The 21,436-nt window shown below is 38.9% G+C and overlaps 1 protein-coding gene across 4 annotated transcripts; it reads right to left on the reverse strand.

Annotated features, from left to right (window-relative positions):
• Positions 1 to 2,282: 2,282 nt before the first annotated feature.
• On the reverse strand, positions 2,283 to 19,283 carry LOC100662176 (HLA class II histocompatibility antigen, DP alpha 1 chain-like). Of its 4 annotated transcripts, XM_064284314.1 has the most exons (7): positions 19,113 to 19,283; positions 15,276 to 15,344; positions 14,017 to 14,262; positions 13,416 to 13,697; positions 13,046 to 13,196; positions 8,162 to 8,269; positions 2,283 to 8,079 (listed from the first exon to the last, which is right to left on the reverse strand). In XM_064284314.1, exons 1-6 carry the CDS (start codon positions 19,192 to 19,194, stop codon positions 8,203 to 8,205), a joined length of 897 nt encoding a protein of 298 aa, XP_064140384.1. In that variant the 5' UTR covers positions 19,195 to 19,283; the 3' UTR covers positions 2,283 to 8,079; positions 8,162 to 8,202. The 4 variants fall into 4 exon arrangements, with proteins under 4 accessions (XP_064140384.1, XP_023398487.2, XP_023398486.2 ...); XM_023542719.2 differs by lacking the exon at positions 8,162 to 8,269 and having other exon boundaries at positions 19,113 to 19,279; XM_023542718.2 differs by lacking the exon at positions 15,276 to 15,344 and having other exon boundaries at positions 19,113 to 19,278.
• Between the last annotated feature and the right edge of the window lie 2,153 nt (positions 19,284 to 21,436).

The following is a 21,436-nucleotide window of genomic DNA, read 5'->3' on the forward strand; positions in this document are numbered from 1 at the left end:
AGGCACAAACACCAGAAGATAAACTAGATAACTAGGAACTCCTAAAAATTCAACACTAAAGTTCATCAAAAGACTTCACCAAAAGTGTAAAGAGAAAACATACATACGGGAGAACTTTTTGGCCATGACATATCTGACAAGTGTCTAATCTCTAAAATCTATAAAGTAACACCTCAATAACAAAAAACCAAATAATCCAATTAAAAATAGGCAAAGGATATGAACAGACAATTCACCAAAGAAGACCTTCAGGTGGGTAACAGACACATGAGGAAATGCTCACGGTCAGGAGTCATTAGAGAAATGTAAATCCAAACTACAATGAGATACCATCTCACCCCACTGCACAAATAAATTAAAAAAAAAAAAACAGAACATAACAAATGTTAGAGAGGTTGCGGGGAGACTGGAACTCTTATGTACTGCTGGTGGGAATGTAAATGGGTTCAACCTCTGTGGTTAAAGATATGTCGCCTCCTTAAAAAGCTAGAAATAGAAATATCATGTTGTTGTTCTTGGGTGCTGTGGAGTCGATTTCAACTCATAGCAACCACATGTGCAAAAGACCAAAAATACTGCCCGGTTCTGCACCATGCACACAATCGTTTTTATGCTTGAGACCCTTGTTGCAGCCACTATGTCAATCCAACTCCTTAAGGGTCTTCCTCTCTTTCCCTGATCCTCTACTTCACTAAGCATGATCTTCTTCTCCGTATAATCCAGTAATCCCACTCCAAGAATACATCCTACAGAAATAAGAGCCATCACATGAACAGACATATGCACACCGATATTCATCGCAGCATTATTCACAACAGCAAAACGATAGAAATAACCTAAATGCACATCAAAAAATGAATAGATAAAGAAATAATGATACATACATACGATGGAATACTACGCAACAATAAAGAACAATGATGAATCTGAGAAACATCTCAAAACATGGATGAATCTATGCTGAGTGAAATAAGTCAGTCACAAAAGGACAAATATTGTATGAGACCACCATTATAAGAACTCAAGAAAAGGTGTACACAAAGAAAGAAATAATCTTTGATGGTTACGAGGGACGGGAAGGTGGGGGAGGGGAAATCACTAACTAGATAGTAGACAAGTGTTAACTTTGGTGAAAGGAAAGACAACACGCAATATAGGGGAAATTAGCACCATTTGACCAAGGCAAAGCCATAGAAGCTTCCTAAATATATCCAAACACCTTGAGGGGCCAAGTTACTGGGGTTGATGGTCTCAAGAGACATCTAGATCAACAGGCATAAGACAGTTGAAAAAGAAAACTTTCTACATCATACTTTGTTGAGTGGTATCTGGGATCTTAAAATCTCGGGAGCAGCCATCTAAAATGCATCTATTGGTCCCATCCCATCGGAGCAAAGGACAATGAAGAAAACCAAACATAAAGGAAAATCTCAGTTCAAAGGACCAATGAACCAGAGTGTCCACCAGCCTGAGCCCAGAAGAACTACATGGTGCCCAGCTACCATTACCAACCACTCTGATAACAATAGAGGGCCCCAAGCAGAGTAGGAGGAAAATGTAAAATGAAATTCAAATTTACAAAAAAAAGATCAGACTTACTTGTCTGACAGAGACTGGAGAAACCCCCAAGACTATGGCCCCCAGACACCCTGCTAACTCAGAACTGAAGCTACTCCCCAAGTCCAGCTTTCAGCCAAAGATTAGACAGGCCTAGAAAACTAACAAAACACATGAGGAACCTGCTTTCTTAGCTGAATCAAGTATAGGAACCCAAATGGGCAACACCTGCCCAAAAGGAAAGAGGAGAAGGCAGGAAGGGACAGGAAACTAGGACGAATAGACAAGGGTGTAAAGGGAAAGGGGGAGAGTGCTGACACATTTTGGGGATTGCAATGTCACAAAACAATTGCTGTGTAAATTTTTGAATGAGAAATTGATTTGTGCTGTAACTTTCACCTAAAACACAATTTAAAAAATGACATCTCTGAGTTCAATGATGGGAATAATGAAAGTGCTCCATAAATCCAAACTCTCCATTCTGTCACTTCCTAGCTTGTAACTATATTTGTGTTACCAAAAAAACAGTTTCCTGGCTGAGTTCCCTTTCTACATGCAACTATACAATTCTTTTCCCTTTGCTAATATGGTTTCACTCTGCATATCCCTCCCATTTCTTAAGAAGGACTTTCGCTCACATCAGACAGGACTTCTCTCTAATCACCACTTTCTGCCCTCATCATCTATTGTCCCTGCCTGTAATTTCATTATTGTTTATTTGCCCCTTCTTTTGCCCTAATCAATCTGAAACATACTCTTTTTCTCCTTTTGGGAAATCTTATGTTCTCACCACACTGAGAACTCTAATCTTTAATTTTTAATGTACTCATAGGTTGGTACAACATCTTAAAAATTTGTCTTCTTTTGAAAACTACAGTCCCCACCAATTTGTGTTTCCATTGCACTTCGTAAACAAATCTATTGTAGCTCCTGTTGCACTGTGTAACAGCAATTTTATGTAGGCTCTGAACTCCTAGGACACAAGATCTGGAAATCCCATTAATTTGTGTAATGCCAGCACCTTGAAGAATGCTTTTGTACAATAGAAGCACTAATACATTTTAATCAATTTTTATTCCCCAAAAAGAATAAATACTTTTTCTTTGTGAACTTAGGATGTATTTCCCTTATTCCCACTGTCACCTCCCAAAGTGGTGTAAAATGTTATTTGCAGAGTTCTTATGAAGATTAAAGGAGATAATTGGAAAATGCCTAAGCAAGACCTATAACTACTGATTTCATTTCCCAACATTGTCCCTGCACTTTCCTGTGATAACCAGCAGGTGGGTAGATGACCCTCAACCAATCTCTGTCTCCCTGTCTCTTTCTTCAATCTCCCCCATCTGCATCAAAGAGATTAATTTTCAGCCAGCAATGAAAAAAAACAGATACTAGCAATTTCGTTTCCATTTAATTCTGGTCAGAAGCTTCCCAACGACACCTGAAAAGGAACAAGTATTCTTATTCCAGCATTCATCAACCATCCAAGCAATCCTTCAAAACTGGAAAGGGGAGAGTTCTTGACAACCCACATAGCCACATCCTGTTTCTTTCCACAACTCCAGGTATTTGACCATCTCCACGTGACTCATAATCTGCCGCTTCCCCACCTTCTCTCAGGGGCTTCGAACTAGACTAATGTTAGTGCTAATGCTATAGAATTATTTGCTGGAGACAAATGATGTTACTTTACTCCTTGGTTGTGTACAAAGGCAGCTGATTTCCATAAAGGCCTTTGTCCAGCAAGTTGACCTGCTTCAACCTAAAAGACAGAGCCCAGGGCTCAGGATAGAAAGGCAACATGGTGTTCAAGGACAGAGTCTTTGGATGCTACCTCTGCAAGAAGAAAAGAGACAGCTGTAAAAAGCTCCACATTTTCTTTCACTACTCATCCAATAGTACCTTGCATAATTTTTGGAAGGTACAAGACACTCAGTAATATTAGCCCTCTAGTCTTACTGTCACCTCCCTAATCTCGAAGCTGTTCCTATAACCATGGGACACCTGGGTTACCAACAGTTCGTATTGCTGCTTTGCTTTAGCATATGTCAATTTAGTAAAGAAGTAACTGCTCCACCCAGCACCCAAGGCCCTTACTACAAGTAGGTTGTCTCTGTTCTTTAATGTGGGTGTTCACTCCGGTCAGCAGGTCTTCTCCCTAATCCACCTCCTCTTCCGACTCCACCCAGTACTGCTCTTACTCATGTGGCTCATGACTGTTCTTTTCCCCTGCTGTCCCTCTGAATCATATCTTCCTTCTAGGCTGGTTCAGGTCTCACTTCTGCAAATGAACTATATTTTCCAGTTTCCTGTAAATACTCCAACCTATGTGCACAGCCCTCTTCTCTGCTATTTGTTACTTTTAAATTAATACCCATTTGTGCTTTCATTGTAATTTAGACACATCTAGATTTATTCTCAGTATATTGTTTATTAAATCAACAGCTATTAACGATTACTCTGAACTAGGTATTATTCTAGGAACTGAGAGAAGTGTGCACCAAGGATATAAAGTCTCTGACTCATGGAGTTCGTGCTCTATGCATGTTTCTTTCTGTCCTAGTGGATATTGATCTTCACGAGATCTTCATCCTGGTGTTCTCAGCCCCTAGCGCATTCTTTGGAACCTAGCAAGTGTTCAATAACTGTTCCCCTTTCAATTTCACTCCATGGTTCTGTGGTCCACATAGCACTTATAATCTTGGACATTTCTAGATGATCCATTAAAATGTGCTGTTTAATTGATATCTTGCATGAAGAGGAAAGTGAGATGACCCTTAAGGGACATTTTCCTTTTCTGACTTTGAAAGTGATGATTAGGAAGGTAATCTCTGCCATGTCACTCTCACCCCACCCCTTTGATTTTGCACATTTGTTTAGCAACTTCCTAAAGAAGCCTCCTACCAACTGATTCCAAAATCAAAAACGGTGAAATCTTTAATTTACAGAAAAGAATACTTTAGTGACCAAAAATTTTGACAAGTATTAGACCTGTATATTAGAAAATACTGAACTTATAATCATCAATCAAAGAAATATTCCTTGGGCCCTTGAGTATCCTTTATTCACTCCTCTTCTTCAATTTTAATATAATCAAAAAAGCATTCATCAACACCTGTGCTGCTGTCTCTCAGATTTACCTGCCCCTTTCCCTTCTGCGATTTCCAAAATATCTGAGGGATGTTTCTCTGTCGTCATTTTTTCTCTTTTTCCTAGCCACAAATATTGGAGCCCAGGCAGGTGAGAGGCTCTTAGTATCAGCATTACACACTCCTTTTAGGTTCTCCTCAGGAGCTCTGAGTACATGCCATGGCACTCATCGGTCTTTCCTGGTCATTTCTCAGTGTCCCTAATTAAATCCTTTATGCTTGTAACTACTGGATAATCATTAATCATTTTCTTTATGATTATTTTTGAATCCTATTTTAAGACTCTTTTTCTACTTCAAGGTCATGAAGATATTCTGTAATGTAATCTTTTAGAAGTTTTATTCTAATTTTTTATGTAGAGATACACATGGAATTATTTTTTGTGTATCATGTCAGACAGTTGTCAAAATTCCTTTTTTTCCCGTAAAGATATCCCAATGATCCAGCAACATTTATTGACAAGACCATCCTTTCCTGGCTGCTCAACTGAAAACAATGAGATCACAAAAGAGAGCATACTGTATGATTCAATTCATATAATGTTGCTAGTCATATGAAGGGATGACTATTAGGTTGTAAAGGTACACAGAAGAGCAAGGAAGTAATTGCTATACAAGTCTGGATGGTGGGGTATCTCGGGGTGGGCGGGGGAGGCAGAGGAGTGTGGATAGGAAGGAGCATGGGAAGGGCTCCTGGGGTGTTGTCCCGGTGCTCTGTTTCTTGATCTGGATGGTGCTTCCATGGATGGTAGCATGATAATGATCTGTGAAGTAGTACATTTATGGTTTACAATTTTTCTACATGTGTGTTCTATTTCACAACAAAGTGTTAAAAATATGTTTAATTTCCTGACCAGTCCCTAGTTATCAGTATTTATTGACTACTACAAAGCTATCAGCATATTTCAAGTCTCTGGGGATGTAGCAGTTAACTGAAAACATAGTAATACAATACGACCATTGCAAGGCTATGGTGAGAATTCAGTGAAAGAAAGTATCTGGAAGGGCATAACTCAATGCCTGGCAGAGAATAAGCAATAATACATTATTTGATTTCCCTTAGTTTTTCCCATGACAATCAGAGTTGGGATAATAGATCTCTTTGATGACAGGAATAACGTAGAAATAGCAGCATCTTAACTTTTTATTTTTACTTTTAGTCGTAGCCAGGGACTTCCCATAGAAGCATGCTAAGTCAGACATCATGTCTCTGATCAGCCTACATGCCTAGCTCTTCCATTCTGCCCTCCACATTTTACTTCACTCTGCAAAGTGCAGTTGCCAAGCTAACCACCTAACCAAGTCTAAATTCAATCCACTAGAGGAAGCTTTCATCCTTTTTTTCTTCATCTAACTTAGTCATCATGCCCTCCCCTATCTTCTCCCCAAGACTTTAGGTAAGACCTTCTGAGTAAATGTATCTGCTAGAGACAAGTGATGTTACCTCACTCTTTATCCTCATTGGTTATAGGAAAAAGAAAAAGTTATCTGAAAAGGGATGGAATTTCCAGTAAAGCTCTCTTTTGCCTCCAAAGTGGCTCACCTAGAAAGAAAGAAAAACTACAAGGCTGGTATGAGGACTGGGCCTCTGGTTGCTACCTTTAAAAGGAAAGCAAACACATTTCTTCTAAATACCTCATGTTCTTCCCTTATTCATCAAATACCAGTTTCAAATGTACATCTGGGAACCCAAAAGGTGCACAGTAAATATCCACCTTCCATTCCTATTGTTACCACTCTAATCTGTATGCCCAACCCCTTATAACTACCCTTGGATTGCTTGAAGTTTCCATAGTTAATGTTGTTTTCAGTTGTCATTCCCATCTTTCTAGATGTATCATTTTTGCCAATTTTTCAATGCCTTTACGAGCATAGTTCAACTCTGTATACCCATTCTGATCCCCCACCACTATTTAAGAAGAAATTCCAGTTCCAGTCAAACAGGACTCCTTTCTACCACCTCCAGACCGCACCCTATAGGCCCTCATGTGTTTTTCATTACTGTTCTTTTTCCGGCTGGTCTCTTACCAGCCTGAAACATAACCCCTTCCTCTAAATTCTCAGTCTCACTTCCTCTGGGAACTCACATCTATACGTATAAATGTTTCCTTTTGTTGTAAATATAGGTTTGTAACTAAGCTTAACCATTTTGTTCCGTCTTTAAAATTAATGGCATCAATATGTGTTTTAATTTTTTTTAGATGCATCTATCGTAGTTCTTGCCACGTTGTTTTACGTTAATTTTCTACATCTGTCTTTAATGTGGGCTCTGGTTTCCTAAAAAGCAGGAACTAAAATCATATGGACCGTTGTATTCTTGCATTAGAAGACTCCTTTGCACGTAGGAAGCACTTAAACTTTTTGTGAATTGAATATCCCCAACTAGATTGTATTATGTAGATATATAAATTGTGGCTTCTCAGTCAAAACAGTAAATGGCAAATGACTAAAATCGTTGCATTAAAATTATGAGAAATAGACATCAAGAATATTTTTCTGTGTGAGGGTATTAGATTCAGAAATACTCAAGGAAGATACAATTCCTTCCACAAAACTCTTTTCACCAAATTACTGTTCACTGCTGCCGTCCTGTGTGGCTCCAACAACAACTTCTGCTCTGTGGAAATGAATAATCATTTCTTCCTTGAAACAAAGAATGGACTGACTGGTGGCCAGGGATTAACCAGCCTCAGAATCACTTCCCAAATGATACACAATACTCATTTCATCATTCAAGTATCAGTCACAAAAAATCCTCTGGATGCTGGTTGCTTGGATCTTTGAAAAATACCCAATTGCTGTCGAGTCGACCCACGTGTGTCAGACTAGACCTGTGCTCCAAAAGGGATTTCAGTGGCTGATTTCAGAAGTCGATCCCCAGGACTTTTTTCCAAGGTTCTTCTGGGTAGACTTGAACCTCCAGCCTTTTGTTAATAGCCAAGCAGGTTAACCATTTTCACCACCCAAGTTATTTCCACTCTCCACTATTCCCCTGTATATCCACAGTCTTGCCAAAACTGGATCCTGATATTTCATAGAACTACATGGTTCAAACTTTCTCGAGATTCATCTCTCATTTCTCCATAGCAAAGGTCAGTGAAGTTTTCCTCAAAGTGGATGGAAGCCCAGTAAGGGAACTATCTCCACAGTAGTGCTACAAAAATGTCAACATTTATTAATTACCATCTATGTGCCAGGAAACTTGCTCAGCCTGGGAGCTTTAAGGTCATAGAAGATGACAGGACTTAAAGGGTTCAGCAAATAATTTGGGGTGGAGAGCACAAAAAGTGGGAAAGGAAGTTGAGACTGAGGTTGCAGGGCAGCTGGAGTTCAGATGTCTCTTAGGTCCTCTTCTTTTACATAAATCTTGTCACCTGCAGCAAGACAAACACCATTACTGTCATCCCTGGATTCAGGACTCCAAGCTCAGGCCCACCTTCCTCACTTCTGTTATACTTGTTCCCTCTCTTGTCACTGCCCCATCCAGGCCCCAGGCATTAGGTGGTCATTCTTGCACTTGCCATTGTCCTCCAGGTGGGCAGCAGTGAGGAGTCAGGGAGAGCCCTAAAGTGATAGAATTTGGCCCAATCCCAAGCTGGCTTTGGAGGCAGCCTAAATGCTTGAAGTCTCCAAAATATCCTGAGAAGGAAAGTGGCCACATTACTGAAGCCACAGAATAAGCTCAACTTTGGGATGATAGCAATAAAGGAAGGATAACTGATCACACTGTGTAAAATCGCTCTTTGAAGGGATTCCAAAAACACCATGTATTTTCTCAGCTGACCTCTGTTGATTATCTGATAAGATTCAGGAGTTTCCCCTTCCTGAAAGCTTTTATCGCCTTGGCTTTTATAATAACATATTTCCAGTTCCTCAACCTGTCTGCTTTCTCTCAGTTTTCTCTGAGTACTTCTCTTATTGTATTTTGTTAACAATGGATTTTTGCATTAATTTTGATTCTGAAGAATATTGTGTTAAAATAACATTAATCTTGGTTACTGATCTTTTTGGTGCTCTTTTGTACCGAAGGCAAATGCCTTACTAGTCCCAGCCCCGCTTTGTATAATCCCCCTTAAAATATGGGATTGTGTAGGATTCTGCTCATTCTGCTCTTCTCATTCTGAACAATCTCCTTGGGCAATCTCATACCTTCAGCAGTGCCCTACATACATACAGATCACTGACAAAGTTATTTATCTCTAGCTTTGGCCTCTCCATTTAGCTTCATACACCAATTTTCAACTGTTTACAGAACTCCCTACTGAGTTGTCTAATGGACCTCCAACCCAACATGTCTAAACTAAGCTCTTCATTTTTTCCCCTAAACCAGTTTCTGCTCTTATACTTACTATCTCAGTAAATGTCACCGTCACTCAATTTATCACCCAGGACAGGAGTCTGTGTCCAGTCAGTGAGCAAGCCTGTACATTCCATCTCTGACATATCTCCTCAAATCTGTCTTCTCCTTTACATACATTCTGTCATTACTATAATTAATATCTTATTATCACCGGAACTAGTCTATATTACCACCAGACTCATTATTTTATGTATAAATCTGAACATATATGATCAAAATATCCACAGTTGTACTGTTGATTGCCTGCCAGGCTGTCAAATTCTAACCCCAACTTCACCAATTACTAGACCCGTGATTTTGTAGAAGTTATTAAGTTTTAAAATCAATATCCTCTTTGTAAACAAGGAATAATACCAGTGCCTACCTAAAAGGATATCAAGAGAATCAAATGGCACTATGTATATAAAAGACTTGGAACTGTTCCAGGTACACAGTAAGTGCTCCAAAAATGTTACTAATTATTATGTCATTATCCCACCTAAAATTCTTTGGTGGTTACACAATTACTCTCAGCATAAAATTCAAAGCAGAGGATACATGGTACATAAGGTCTTTTGAAAGGTTCCCTGCCTACCTTATCAGCCTCCAGTCATGTCCCAGCATGCATTCTATTTATAACCATGATGAACTCCCTAAATGGATCATGTTATTTTAACCTGCTGTTTCTTTCTATGTTTTTCCTTCTGCCTGGAATGTCTTTCTTTCCGTGATGTACTGTACCTATTTCTCAAGATTTATGCATTCACCCTTACTAGAGGACTTTCATCAGCCTTGCCCAATGCGTGTTGATTGCACCTTCTCTGAGCTGCCAGGCTCCAGTTAGCACCATTATTACAACATTTGACATATTGTATTCTAATAATCATTTTCTTTTCTTGTACTTCCTGGCCACAGAAAATGTTTGTTTATTATTACGTGATCTGCACCCAGAAAAGAGCCTGTGACAAAGTAAGTATTCAACAAATACACCTTAGATGAATTAATAATATACTAAACAACTCAACAGACATCTGTTGAGGAGCTACTATATAACAAAGGACATGTGCTAAGCTGTACAGGTACAAAGATGATAAAGAGGGTGTTTCTGATTCATGACAAGATGACCAGCTAGCAAGAATTACTGGTTTTCTCCTCCCTCATCACAGTTCTCTATGGGAAATTTATGAAAGAACAAAGAAAGCCTGGGTCTGAGGAACCAGCATGAAAATTATGAGAAACATCTGGAGAGGTCAAAGGCCACCGTGAACTAGTGTGCATGGAGCAAGGGGTTGGAGAACATGGAGTCAGGAGCCTAGTTTGGCTTGTGGCTAGCTGCAGCAGTGATAAGACTTGTTGGTGGAGAGCTTTTAAATTTTCCTCTTTCCTCTCTACAACATTGCCTTGGGAGAATCACTGTCTGTCTTAGTGTCTTTGTAAGATAGAAATCAGTAGCAAACAAAGCCCCATGGTGTTAGCAGGGTAATATCAGCCTAACAAGAAAGCTGTGGTGGAATGAAAAGCTGATGAGAATGGTTATACGTCAAGAATGATTCTCTGATACCTAGGACTCCTCCATTCTGGGGCTCTTTCTCTCTTGTCTCCTTAAATTCACTAACATTATGAACCTGATATCACCAATAGTAACAAATACTATAAAGGCTTAGGAATTATCTGAATGAAGAATACACAAGACTCATATGGAAGATACTTTTAAATTATATTAAAAGACATAAGAAAATATCTGAATAAATTAAGAGATATTACATGCTTAACATCGAATATTACAAATATGTGAACCTTTCCTCAAATTAATCTATAATTTCAATGCTATCACAACAAAAATTCCAAGTAGAATTTTTGAGAAACTTGATAAACAATTAAAAATTTGTATGAAATAATAAATTAGCTTAAATAGCTAAATCAAAAACAAAAAAGGAAAGAGAAGAAATAGTTCTACTAGATACTAAGACATACTACAAAGTCACAGTACTCAAAACAGTAGGATACTGGCACAAGAAGAGACAAACAGATCAATGGAATGAAGCAGAGACAGACCCATTATAATGGGAACTTTATATATATAACGAAAGGGCCACCAGAAACCTATAAAGGGTGAACCATTTATTAGTTGTTGGGAAAACTGGTCCACTAAACGGAGAAAAATAAAACTTAACCTCCATTTAACATCAAATACAAAGGTGCATCACAGAGGAATTGAAGAATGAAACGTGAAATTTAAAACCACAAAAAATATTGTAAGAGAATATCTCTGAGACTTCATCGTGGGAAAGAACTTCTTATACAAACCCCCAATACAAAAGCATGAAATAAAAATATCAATAGATTTTATTACAAACTATTAAGGATTTCTGTTCAACAAAGGAGACGAAGAAGGAACGTGCCAGAATTCAGACTAGGAGAAAGCATTTGCAATGCTTAAAATTGACAAGGGCCTACTAGCAAGACTATACAGGAAACTCCTGAAAATCAGTAAGAAAAAGATAAGATCTCACAGTAGAAAAATGGGCAAAAGATATGAACCAGCAATTTATAGAACAAGAATCCCAAGTAGCTAACAACACATAGTCCAACTATTTAAGTAATTAAAAAATGCAAATTAAAACAGCAGTAATATATTCCTTTATGCATACAAAATTGGGAAAAATTAGAAAGCAGGATAATATCCAATGTTGATGTGGACTTATGAGTTGCAGAAAATTTCAGGTACTGCTGGAGGAAATACACATTAGTGTAGTCATTCTGGTGACCAGCTGGACAGTACTTAGTCAAATTAAGGAGCTGCATCCTCAATGACCCTGCGACCCCTTTCTACGGTATATACATTCCAGAGATTCAGGTCCATATGGAAACATAGCATTGTTTGCAATAGGAAAAAACTAGATGCAATACAGGTATCCCAGGGGGAATATAGATACATGGAAGTTGTGCACAGTAGGATACTATGCACTAGTTGGAAGCAACAGATTAGAATACAAAATTAGATCTATAATGTAATATGACTTTGGTTAATTAAAAAGACGTACACTAAACAATACTATATGCTATACAAAGAGATATGCAAGTAAAAGGACACTCATCAAATCCATCAGAATGTTTACCTACAGGGTTGGAGCAAGAGGTTAGATATGGCAGTGGGGACTGGGGATTGAAGGGAGCAAATAAGGCAAGAAAGAGAACTTGCAGGTACCAATGATGATAGTGTGAGGAGTATGACTGACCTAACCCTCTTCACCTGAGGTGCAGCATAAGAATTACCAACAACAATAATGAATAAAATGTGGTCGTCATCACAGAAAGATCAAAAGATCACTAATGGGAAAAGAACTACAAAAACAGATAAATATATAAAATATATTCTGTACATGATAAATAGGAAATATGGAACCCCAGAAGAAGTTTTGCCATTCAGGGAGTGCAAGTGGTATTCAGTGGCAATAGCAAACAAACTCTCTACTAAGCACCTATCACACTGTGTGGCGATTATGTGTTGAAAGATGTATCTGGCTCCACTACCAGACTCTGGGCTCCTTGAGAGTTTGGACTTGCCCTTTTTCTTCATAAAATAGGGAGCATAGGATACTGGTTAAACAAACAGTCTTGGATCCAGACTTCATGGCTTTGAAAGCTAGCTCCACTATTTCCTGGCTGTGTGACCTTGGTGAAGTTGCTTAACATTTCTGTGCCTCATATCTCTCACATGTAAAATGGTGACAATAATACCATCTACCTCATAGAGTATTTATGAAGATAAAATTAGTTAATAAATGTAAAGCACTCAGAATAGTCCCTGACACATATTACTCAATAATTCATTAAAATTATTGTTGTTGTTATGTAGTTCAATGCTTTTAACTCATTAAGAGATCAATGTACACTTATCAAATTGAATTCTTCTTCCCTTCCTTATACACTACAGATCCCAAGAGACTTCCTCTTTTCTTCCAACTGTATCCTAATATCCCCACCGCAAAATAACTCACAGAGGTCCCCGGTCCCGAGGGTCACTACTGGAATGCAGAGCCTTTATGATGAGGACAGTGCCAGCAATGATGTTCACTAGGCCCACTGCCAGGCCTAGAGCACAGACCACAGTCTCCGTCGTCTCAGGCACCTGGATTGGCTCCTGGGCCTCTGGGGGAAGAATGAAGAGATGGGGTCAGGAGGTGCAATGAGGTGTGGGACTGGCCTGGGCTGTGTGTGGGCTTTGGAGGTTATAGACCATCTGATGGCATGTTAGCATGAAGAGAGGACTGAGACCTGGTGAGTGGTAAAACCAGGAGCTGAGGGCACTAGGCCCTGGGAGTGAAGAGGGCACAAGGGAGGTTATTCAGAGGAAAAGAGGCTCCATACCCCAGTGCTTGAGGAGAGGCTCCTCCAGGCCCCAGTGCTCCACCTTGCAGTCATAGACGTCCTCTGCTGAGGGCAGGAAGGTCAGGTAGTGGAACTTGTAGAACTTGTAATCTGTTCTGGGCAGGAAGAGGCTCTCACCAACACCCTCAATGACCGTCTGCCCGTTGCGTAGCCACGTGACATTGAGTACCGGAGGGAAGAACTTGTCAATGTGGCAGATGAGGGTGTTGGGCTGGCCCAGCTCCACAGGCTCCTTAGGAAACACGGTCACCTCAGGGGCATCTGAGGGGAGACAGAACCTGGTGAGTCCCCTGTTCTGGGATGAATGCAAAGGCTCCATCTTTGGGATATCATCTATCTCAGGATCATGATTCAGAGTTAAGAGTCTTATTCCACCGATCAGCCTCACTCAGCCCAACCTTTCTCTTGAGTGAGAAGGACGATCCAAGCCCTTGGCTGTACTGGACTAAGCCCATGGTTACCCAGGTAAAGATGACCAATCAGTAGTGGGCATTTGGGCCTCCCATTCTGTGTGTAGCAGAGGAGCCCTCTCATCCCTTCCCAGCAGGGCTAAAGAGGAAGAAGCAGAGATACACTGTACCATTGGTGGCTTGGGTGTAGTTCTTATGTTGGATCCCATACTTCAAGTTGCTCTCCATTCTTGCCATGTAGCTCAGCCCACCTTCAGCATCAAAGGAAAAGGCTTTGCCAAACTCTGGCAGATGCCAGACAGTCTCCTTCTTGTCCAGATTCACAGAGAACATCTCATCCTCATCAAACTCAAACATATACTCCCCTGATGGACCATGCGTTTGTGTAAACATAGCAAAAGTTGACACATGGTCTGCTGCATAAAGAAAGAGATGATAAAATGTAAGTATGAATATGTAAGTGGTGGAGACAGAGAAAGGATAAAGATTTATTAATATAAAAAGGCAGGAGGAAAATGGTCAAAGGAAGAACATAAGGGGGAACACCAAAAAAGGAGATAATGTAGAGTGGACGATAGCAGCTATAAAAAGAAATAAGAAAGGAACAAAATGAGAAAAGAGTATCATTGAGGAGTCAAGATGCTTCCTTGGTCTTTGAAAGTCTAGGCATCATGACCCTCCAGAAATAGCGATAATAATAGTGACAGGTAACATTTATTGAATATGTACTATGTGCCAGGCACCATTCTAAGTACTTTACATATATTTTCTCATTGAATGGTGACAATAACCCTATGAAGCAAATACATTCATAATATTTAACAGATTATAAAATACAGTGAGTTTAAGTAACTCACTCAAGGTCACACAGCTGTTGGTGGAACTAGTAGAGATATTTTTCTCTACTCATAAGATCTCAGAACTCTAGAGATTTACGAATAATTTTTAAAGTCATAGGATGAAGGGAATTTTTTTCTATTTAAAGAGGAAACAAACAAAAATAGAAAATTGAGGGACAGAAGAAATCATTCTTCAAATTTAAGTACTTTTTATAATCTTTAAGTTTCTGTTTTAGTTTATGAACATGAAACTCCAGGATGCATTCTTTTTTCAGAAGTTTTCACTTTAGGCATATTAAATTCAAATGTGTGGTACAGCTGTTTTGAAAACAGTTCTAAGCTGCTTCTTTGAATTTGTATTTTTCATGTTTATTTTAAATGAAACTACAAGTTGTTGCTGAGTTTGAAATACCTGTGGGATTTAAGTTATTTTGCTTCTTAATCTTATCAGTTTATAAGAAGTAGAAAAAAACTAGAGAATAAAAGAAACTGACATCATTAAATAAAGCAATGAAAATATGACAATTTCTGGGTTTAGAATAATAGATGAATAAGAGTGAAAAGGGACCTTAGGGGTTATCTGGTCCAACCTTTTAACTCTTGGATTTCCACTATAGCAGCCACAGCCATTGGGGAAGCCATCCTGTGCTTGGACACTTCTATTGAGAGAAAGATCATCCCTTCATAAGCACACTTAGGTTCCTGCTCCATTTTAAAAGTTTAGAGGCATTACTTTCTGAAAAGAGGGTAAAATAAAAAGAGACAAAATCCTCTAAAAGTTGAGAGAAAATTGGCCAACATGATGTAGTTTGTACTTCTTTCGATACTTTATTTTTTTGAACATTTTCACAAATCTGGGGTCTAAAGATTCACCAGATTGAGACACATAATTTTTCTTCAAATATCTTTTTCATTCAGACAAAAAAAAAATTGTTATAAGCCTACCATATGCCAAGCATTGTTAGACACTAAAGATTCAGATAAAAATAAGATAAAGTTCTTGTCCTCAAGATGCTTACAATCCACTGAAGGAAACAGACAAATAAACAGACAATTACAGGCACAGTTTGATAAACACAGAAATATTGGTATGCACAAGGTGCTATGAGGAACAAAGAGGAAGTTCATTGAAATCAAACAAGGTATTAGGGAAGCAAATAATGTTGCTTGAGTTTAGACAGTCAGAAAACAGAAAAACATGTTAAAAAAAAAGCCATTTCTCAGTCAGTGAGAAGAATGCCAGACATGTAGGCCAGCATGACATATGACATACTGGGATAACTGTAAACCTTTCAGTATGATCGAAGCCAAGGCATATGTGGAAGAGCAGCAGGAGATGAGAAGAGAGAGACAGGCAGGGGTCAGATCATGATAAGCCTTGCATGCAAAGCTCAGGACTTTGAACACTATCCTTGAAGTCAGAAGGAATTATTGAGGGGCTTTAGAAAGGGAAATGGCGTAGCAGATCTGCAAGTTAGGAAGACCACTCTGGCAGCAGTATGCAGGATGAGTGGCAGAGGGCTAGTTAGAGGCAAGATCAGTAGCACTTGTAGCAGTGAGAAGAGTGAAAATGGGCATAGAAGCAGATGGAAGACAGAAAAGTAATGAATTTGAATGACATTAAAGGGATTCAGCTCTACAGGATTTGTAAGCAACGTGGAAAGTAAGGGAGATGGTCCTAGGTGACCTTTGGATTCCTAGACTGGTCAATGCAATGAACTTGATTCCATTAAATAAAGAGATGATGAAGAAAGAGGGACCAATTAGGAGAAGATGCTGAGTTCAGGTTGTGGCATATTGGGTTTAAAACATCTAAAAAGCATCGCAGTAGAAATGATCAGTTGGTGGTTTTATCTAATGTTTGGATCTTAGGAGAGAGATTTGGGCTGGTGACAGGGAACTGGGAGTCATCAGTGGTAGCTAAAGGGTAGATGAGATTGTCCAGAAAGAGTGCATTACAGAGACCTGAGAATATAACCTGGGGAATATGAAAACTAAGAGACAATTTCAAAGCAGAATAAGCTGGATGTTGCCTGTCTACCATTACTGAACATTTTGATAAAGGGCACAATAGATGGATCTTGACCAAAAGGAGGAAAAACGTGGAACAGTGTTTCAATTTCTTATGAAAACCAGGTCTACTGGATCCACTGAGACTGGGGAACCTGAATCTATTGCCCTGAGATTATTGTTAAACCTTGAACCAAAATTTCCCCTGAAGTCATCTTTAAATGTAATAACAGTTTAGCTCAATTAGTAAATAATGTTTGCACTGAACCTTGAGACCTTTTAAAGAATTATCTATATGAGATCAAATTGACAACAGTAACTCTATAAGGCATAAATGAAAAGTTTAGAGGGCAGTGAGTCTAGGCTAATGGTGGTGAAACAATATGGGTAGAGATGGTGAGAATGGTGACACAATATAAAGAATGTAACCAATGTCACTGAACTGGACATGGAGAAATTATTGAATGGGTGTATGTTTTGTTGTACATATTTTCACCAAAAGTAAATAAAAATAAAATAACAAAAATGAGGAGGATCTAGAGAAAAATAAGGACGTAGTAAGTTAAAGGAGGATTAAAAAAAAAAAAAAAAAAGTTCCAAGAAGAAATAAGAAAGAAGTGATTACAGTGCCAATGTCATCAAGAGCTCAAGTCAGATAGACACGAAGAAATACCCACAATGTTTGGTCTTACATAGGGGTCATTTAAGGCCAGGTTGAGAGTATCTTCAGTGGCATATAGGAAACAAATGTCAGAATGCAGTGGATTAAGGGCTGATTGAAATAAAAGAAAGTGAAAAGACATTATAAACTCTTCGAGAATTTTAGCTATGAAGGTAAGGATACAGAGAATATCTCTAGGGTAGGATGTAGAGTTCAGGCTAAGTTGGGTTTTAATTGTTGTTCATATTTTTGTTTTTAAGGTAGAGAACATGCTTATATGTTGAGAAAGAAGGAGCCAGTAGGGAGAAAAGCACTAAATATAGAACTGAGTTAATTGTTAATATCTATCAGTAGCCCTAAAAAACATTCACGTCTATACAAAGTTATGTTCACTATGGTGTTTGTTATAACACGACATTGGAAATAACCTAAGTGGCCATCAACAGGACAATAGGTACTTCTGTTTCTCCCCAGTCTCATCTCTCTTTCACTTCTACCCACCTCCAGGCCCCATATCTTAAATAAAACTCTACAGGGGTCACACAGTGCATCTTTTAGGAATCTGCTTTTATATGAAGAACACTAATCCTTCACAGGAAACCCTGGTGGTATAGTGGTTAAGTGCTACGGCTGCTAACCAAGAGTCTGGCAGTTCAAACTCACCAGGTGCTCCTTGGAAACTCTATGGGGCAGCTCTACTCTGTCCTATAGGGTCGCTGTGAGTCCGAAATTGACTCGACAGCAGTGGGTTTTTAATCCTTCGCAGCACTAGACTTTTGGATGGCAACATGGCTCACAGATTTGATGCTCCCTGATGTCAGGACTGTGTAGAGAAAGAGCATTCACTATGATTTATAGTTCCTGGTTGAATGTTGGTAGTTGTCCAAAGTCTAGGCCTCTCAAGGCAGCAATAATTCCCTGCTTCACTCAAATCACAAGGTTAACAAAAACGTAGACACAGCTGTCTTGGGTGAAGAAAGCATTTGAACCAACCACAAAGATCCTGGGAAGGTCCTAGGATCCCAGGAGAGAGGGAGGAACACAGGAGCACCCTTAGGGCTTTCTCTTTTAGGTCCCAACACACAGACCACTTGGCTGAGAGTCCCTCATAGGCCACAAGAAGCAGAGTCTAGAGATCCAGGAGAGTTATGAGGGACATAGTATCCCTGAGGGTTCAGTTAGAAAATCACTGGGGGCAGAACTCTGGGGAATGCAAATGGTATGATCATCAGAATCAGGTCTGGGTTTATATTTTGGCTCTTTGACTTGACTTGTAACCTTGGAAAATATATTAATCGTTTTGAGCTTCAGTTTTTCATCTTTAAAATAGAAGTAATAATATCTTCTTTGAAGGTTCTTGTGAGCAGTGTATGAGGAAAGATACTAATTACATGTCTAGTAAATGATGGCTGCTATATTGGAGCCCTGGTGCCTTGGTGGGTTAAATGCTATGCCACTGGAATCCACCAGCTGCTCATTGGACACCCTATGAGACAGCTCTACTCTGTTCTACAGGGTCACTATGAGCCAGAATCAACTCAATGCAACTTTTTGTTGTTCTTGTTTTGGATTGTTATTATTATCATGAGACCAAAAAGGAACAAAGGGGGACCTCACTCAAGGGAAAAAAGAAGAGCGAGAAGGGGCAGAGAGGAAAATAGATCAATGGTTTCCTGAAATCTCTCGTTTCTAAAGCAATGTAGTAACCCCATTCCTACCCTCACTCCCCTGTTCTCTCATCCTCCTGAGCACTTACCCTTGATAGCTCCAGCTCTTTGGGCACTCAGCAGACAAGCCAGGGCAACGGCTCTCAGAATCATATCTTTGATCTGGAACATTCTCTTTTCAGGACGCACGTTGTGAGGTCTATGACCATTTCAAGCACAGGAACACTAATGAGGAATAGGTGGCAAGAGTTCTAAAATTGTAGACTTGGATTACTCTAAAATGGCCAAAAGGGGTGGAGAGGAAACAGCTTGGCTAGGCTCAACCAGTGAGAGAAATTTTAGAGCTGACATTCTCTGTTGCTAGGTAAAGAGAGCACTGAAAGGGGATGGAGAAGAAATGGGAGAATTTTTAGGGGCCAACATGGTCCAGGGGTCTCCAATTCATAGATTATTTTCAGAGTTAGAGAGACCTGAAAAGAGAAGCCATACGAACATTCTTCCAACAGCAGTTGTTTTATATTATGTTCTGTTATATGATAAAATTAATCTTTCATTCATTCCACATTCCCATTGTTGATATTCAGATTATTTTTGAAGATTTTTATCCATTATTTTTTCTAAATTATTTAATCACATTTACAAAAACATTGTGTTGATATTTAGGTACAAATCTAGCAAGGAATTAAATTAATCTTTCTGTCCACCTCCCTGAAATATCCGTCTTTTATTTAATTCTTTATGTAAACTTTTGATAGTTTTATTTAACCCAACCCCAGTGCCATGTTTTATTTAGAGGTATTAATTAATTTGAATGAAGTTGACTTTCGAGTATTTTCCTATTCCTGGTTATTTTTGTTAATGAATTTCCAGATAATTCTCATTACTATTTATTCATATTTCTTTTTTTTTCAAGTATGTAAGCTGTCTGAAAATGTTAATTTTCTCTTAAAATTACTATTTCATTTCATTGTCAGTAAGAATGTCCATTTCAGCATTAAATATGGTAACCATGGGCACTCTTATTTTGATGTTTTTAAGTGGAATTTCTCTAATGCTTTCCCATTACGTGTAATTTTCATTCTTTGTTTTATATGCTTATCAGCACAACGAAAGAATCATTTTTCATATTCTTATTTTAAAGATTTTTACTTTGAAGTACTTCTTTGGTATTCATAGATAAAGTCACAGAAAATTTAATGTTATAATGAAATACATTCTATTAATTTTTCTTGTTTTGTGGTAACCCAAAAAACCCAGTGCCGTCGAGTCGATTCCGACTCATAGCAACCCTATAGGACAGAGTAGAACTGCCCCATGGAGTTTTCAAGGAGCGCCTGGTGGATTCGAACTGCCGACCCTTTGGTTAGCAGTTTTGTGGTGGCCTTACATTAATAATAGGTAATAAGTATTAGCAAATTAGTATGTGCCAGATGCTGTCTTTAGTACTTCACAAGTATTATCTCATTTAATACTCACCCCAAACCTAAGAGGTAAGTATTATGAATGTCCATTTGAAAAATAAATTACCTGAGACACTGAGGGGCTAAGGACTTTGTCAGGTTATCTGTAGCAAGTCAGTGACATACAAAGGAATCAAACTCAGACAATTTTACTGCAGAACCTGAGCTTTTTCCCTGTTCAATGCTGAACTGATTTCTCATCTTAACAGACACCTTATGCTATGTAATTCTTTTTCTATATGCTACTATTTTATTTACATCTTCATATCTATCTTAATAAATGATGCTGGTTTGACGTTTTATTAGATTTTGTGGTCCCACAGGATCACATTTACAAGTTTATAAAACAGATAGTAACGCTCTTTGAAAGTTTGGAAAGTATTCACTGTAAACACATCAGAATCAGATGGTTTGGAGGAGGTAGGAGTCCCTGGGTGGTGCAAATGGTTAAGCGTTGGACTACTAACAGAAAGGCTGGTGGTTCAAACCACCCGGAAGTGCCTCAAAACTGACTCAGTGACAACAAACAAGAGCAATGACAGAGTCTCTGATGATTTTTTAAATTTCTTTTTCTTCCTCATTTACTGGTCTGTTTATATTCTCTCTGGACTTTACTTTTCCAAAGCATTTACAGATCTGTTTATCTCATTTGACCTCCTGAACGTTGCTATAAAGGCAGGTTTTGTCGTCCTCTTATCAAAGATGAAGAAATCGAAGTTCAGAAAGGTAAACAATTTCCTCGAAGTTACATACTTACTCAGTAGTACAACTGGCATGTCCTTGCTCCCATACGTAAGGTCCCTGGACTGGGCCATGCTGATCCTGATGACAGTCCTATATAAGGACCCTGGATCTCCTGCACCTTTCAGGACTAACAGACCTCTGGGAGAAAGAGAATACACATGGGAGCTAAGCCTAAACACCCCCTTAAGCAGAGGAAGGTAGACAGCCTC

The sequence above is a fragment of the Loxodonta africana genome, chromosome 1 (assembly GCF_030014295.1).
Source record: "Loxodonta africana isolate mLoxAfr1 chromosome 1, mLoxAfr1.hap2, whole genome shotgun sequence".
Classification (NCBI taxonomy): domain Eukaryota; kingdom Metazoa; phylum Chordata; class Mammalia; order Proboscidea; family Elephantidae; genus Loxodonta; species Loxodonta africana.

What these genes read in the sequence shown, in the direction of transcription:
- LOC100662176 (XM_064284314.1), bottom strand. Translation starts at nt 19,194, where the DNA reads ATGTTCCAGATCAAAGATATGATTCTGAGAGCCGTTGCCCTGGCTTGT. An exon ending in AAGAGCTGGAGCTATCAAGG is followed by an intron (nt 15,345 to 19,112) that starts GTAAGTGCTCAG and finishes TTCTCTCAATAG; the next exon opens with AAGTGTCCAAGCACAGGATG. An exon ending in CTACACCCAAGCCACCAATG is followed by an intron (nt 13,698 to 14,016) that starts GTACAGTGTATC and finishes GTCTCCCCTCAG; the next exon opens with ATGCCCCTGAGGTGACCGTG.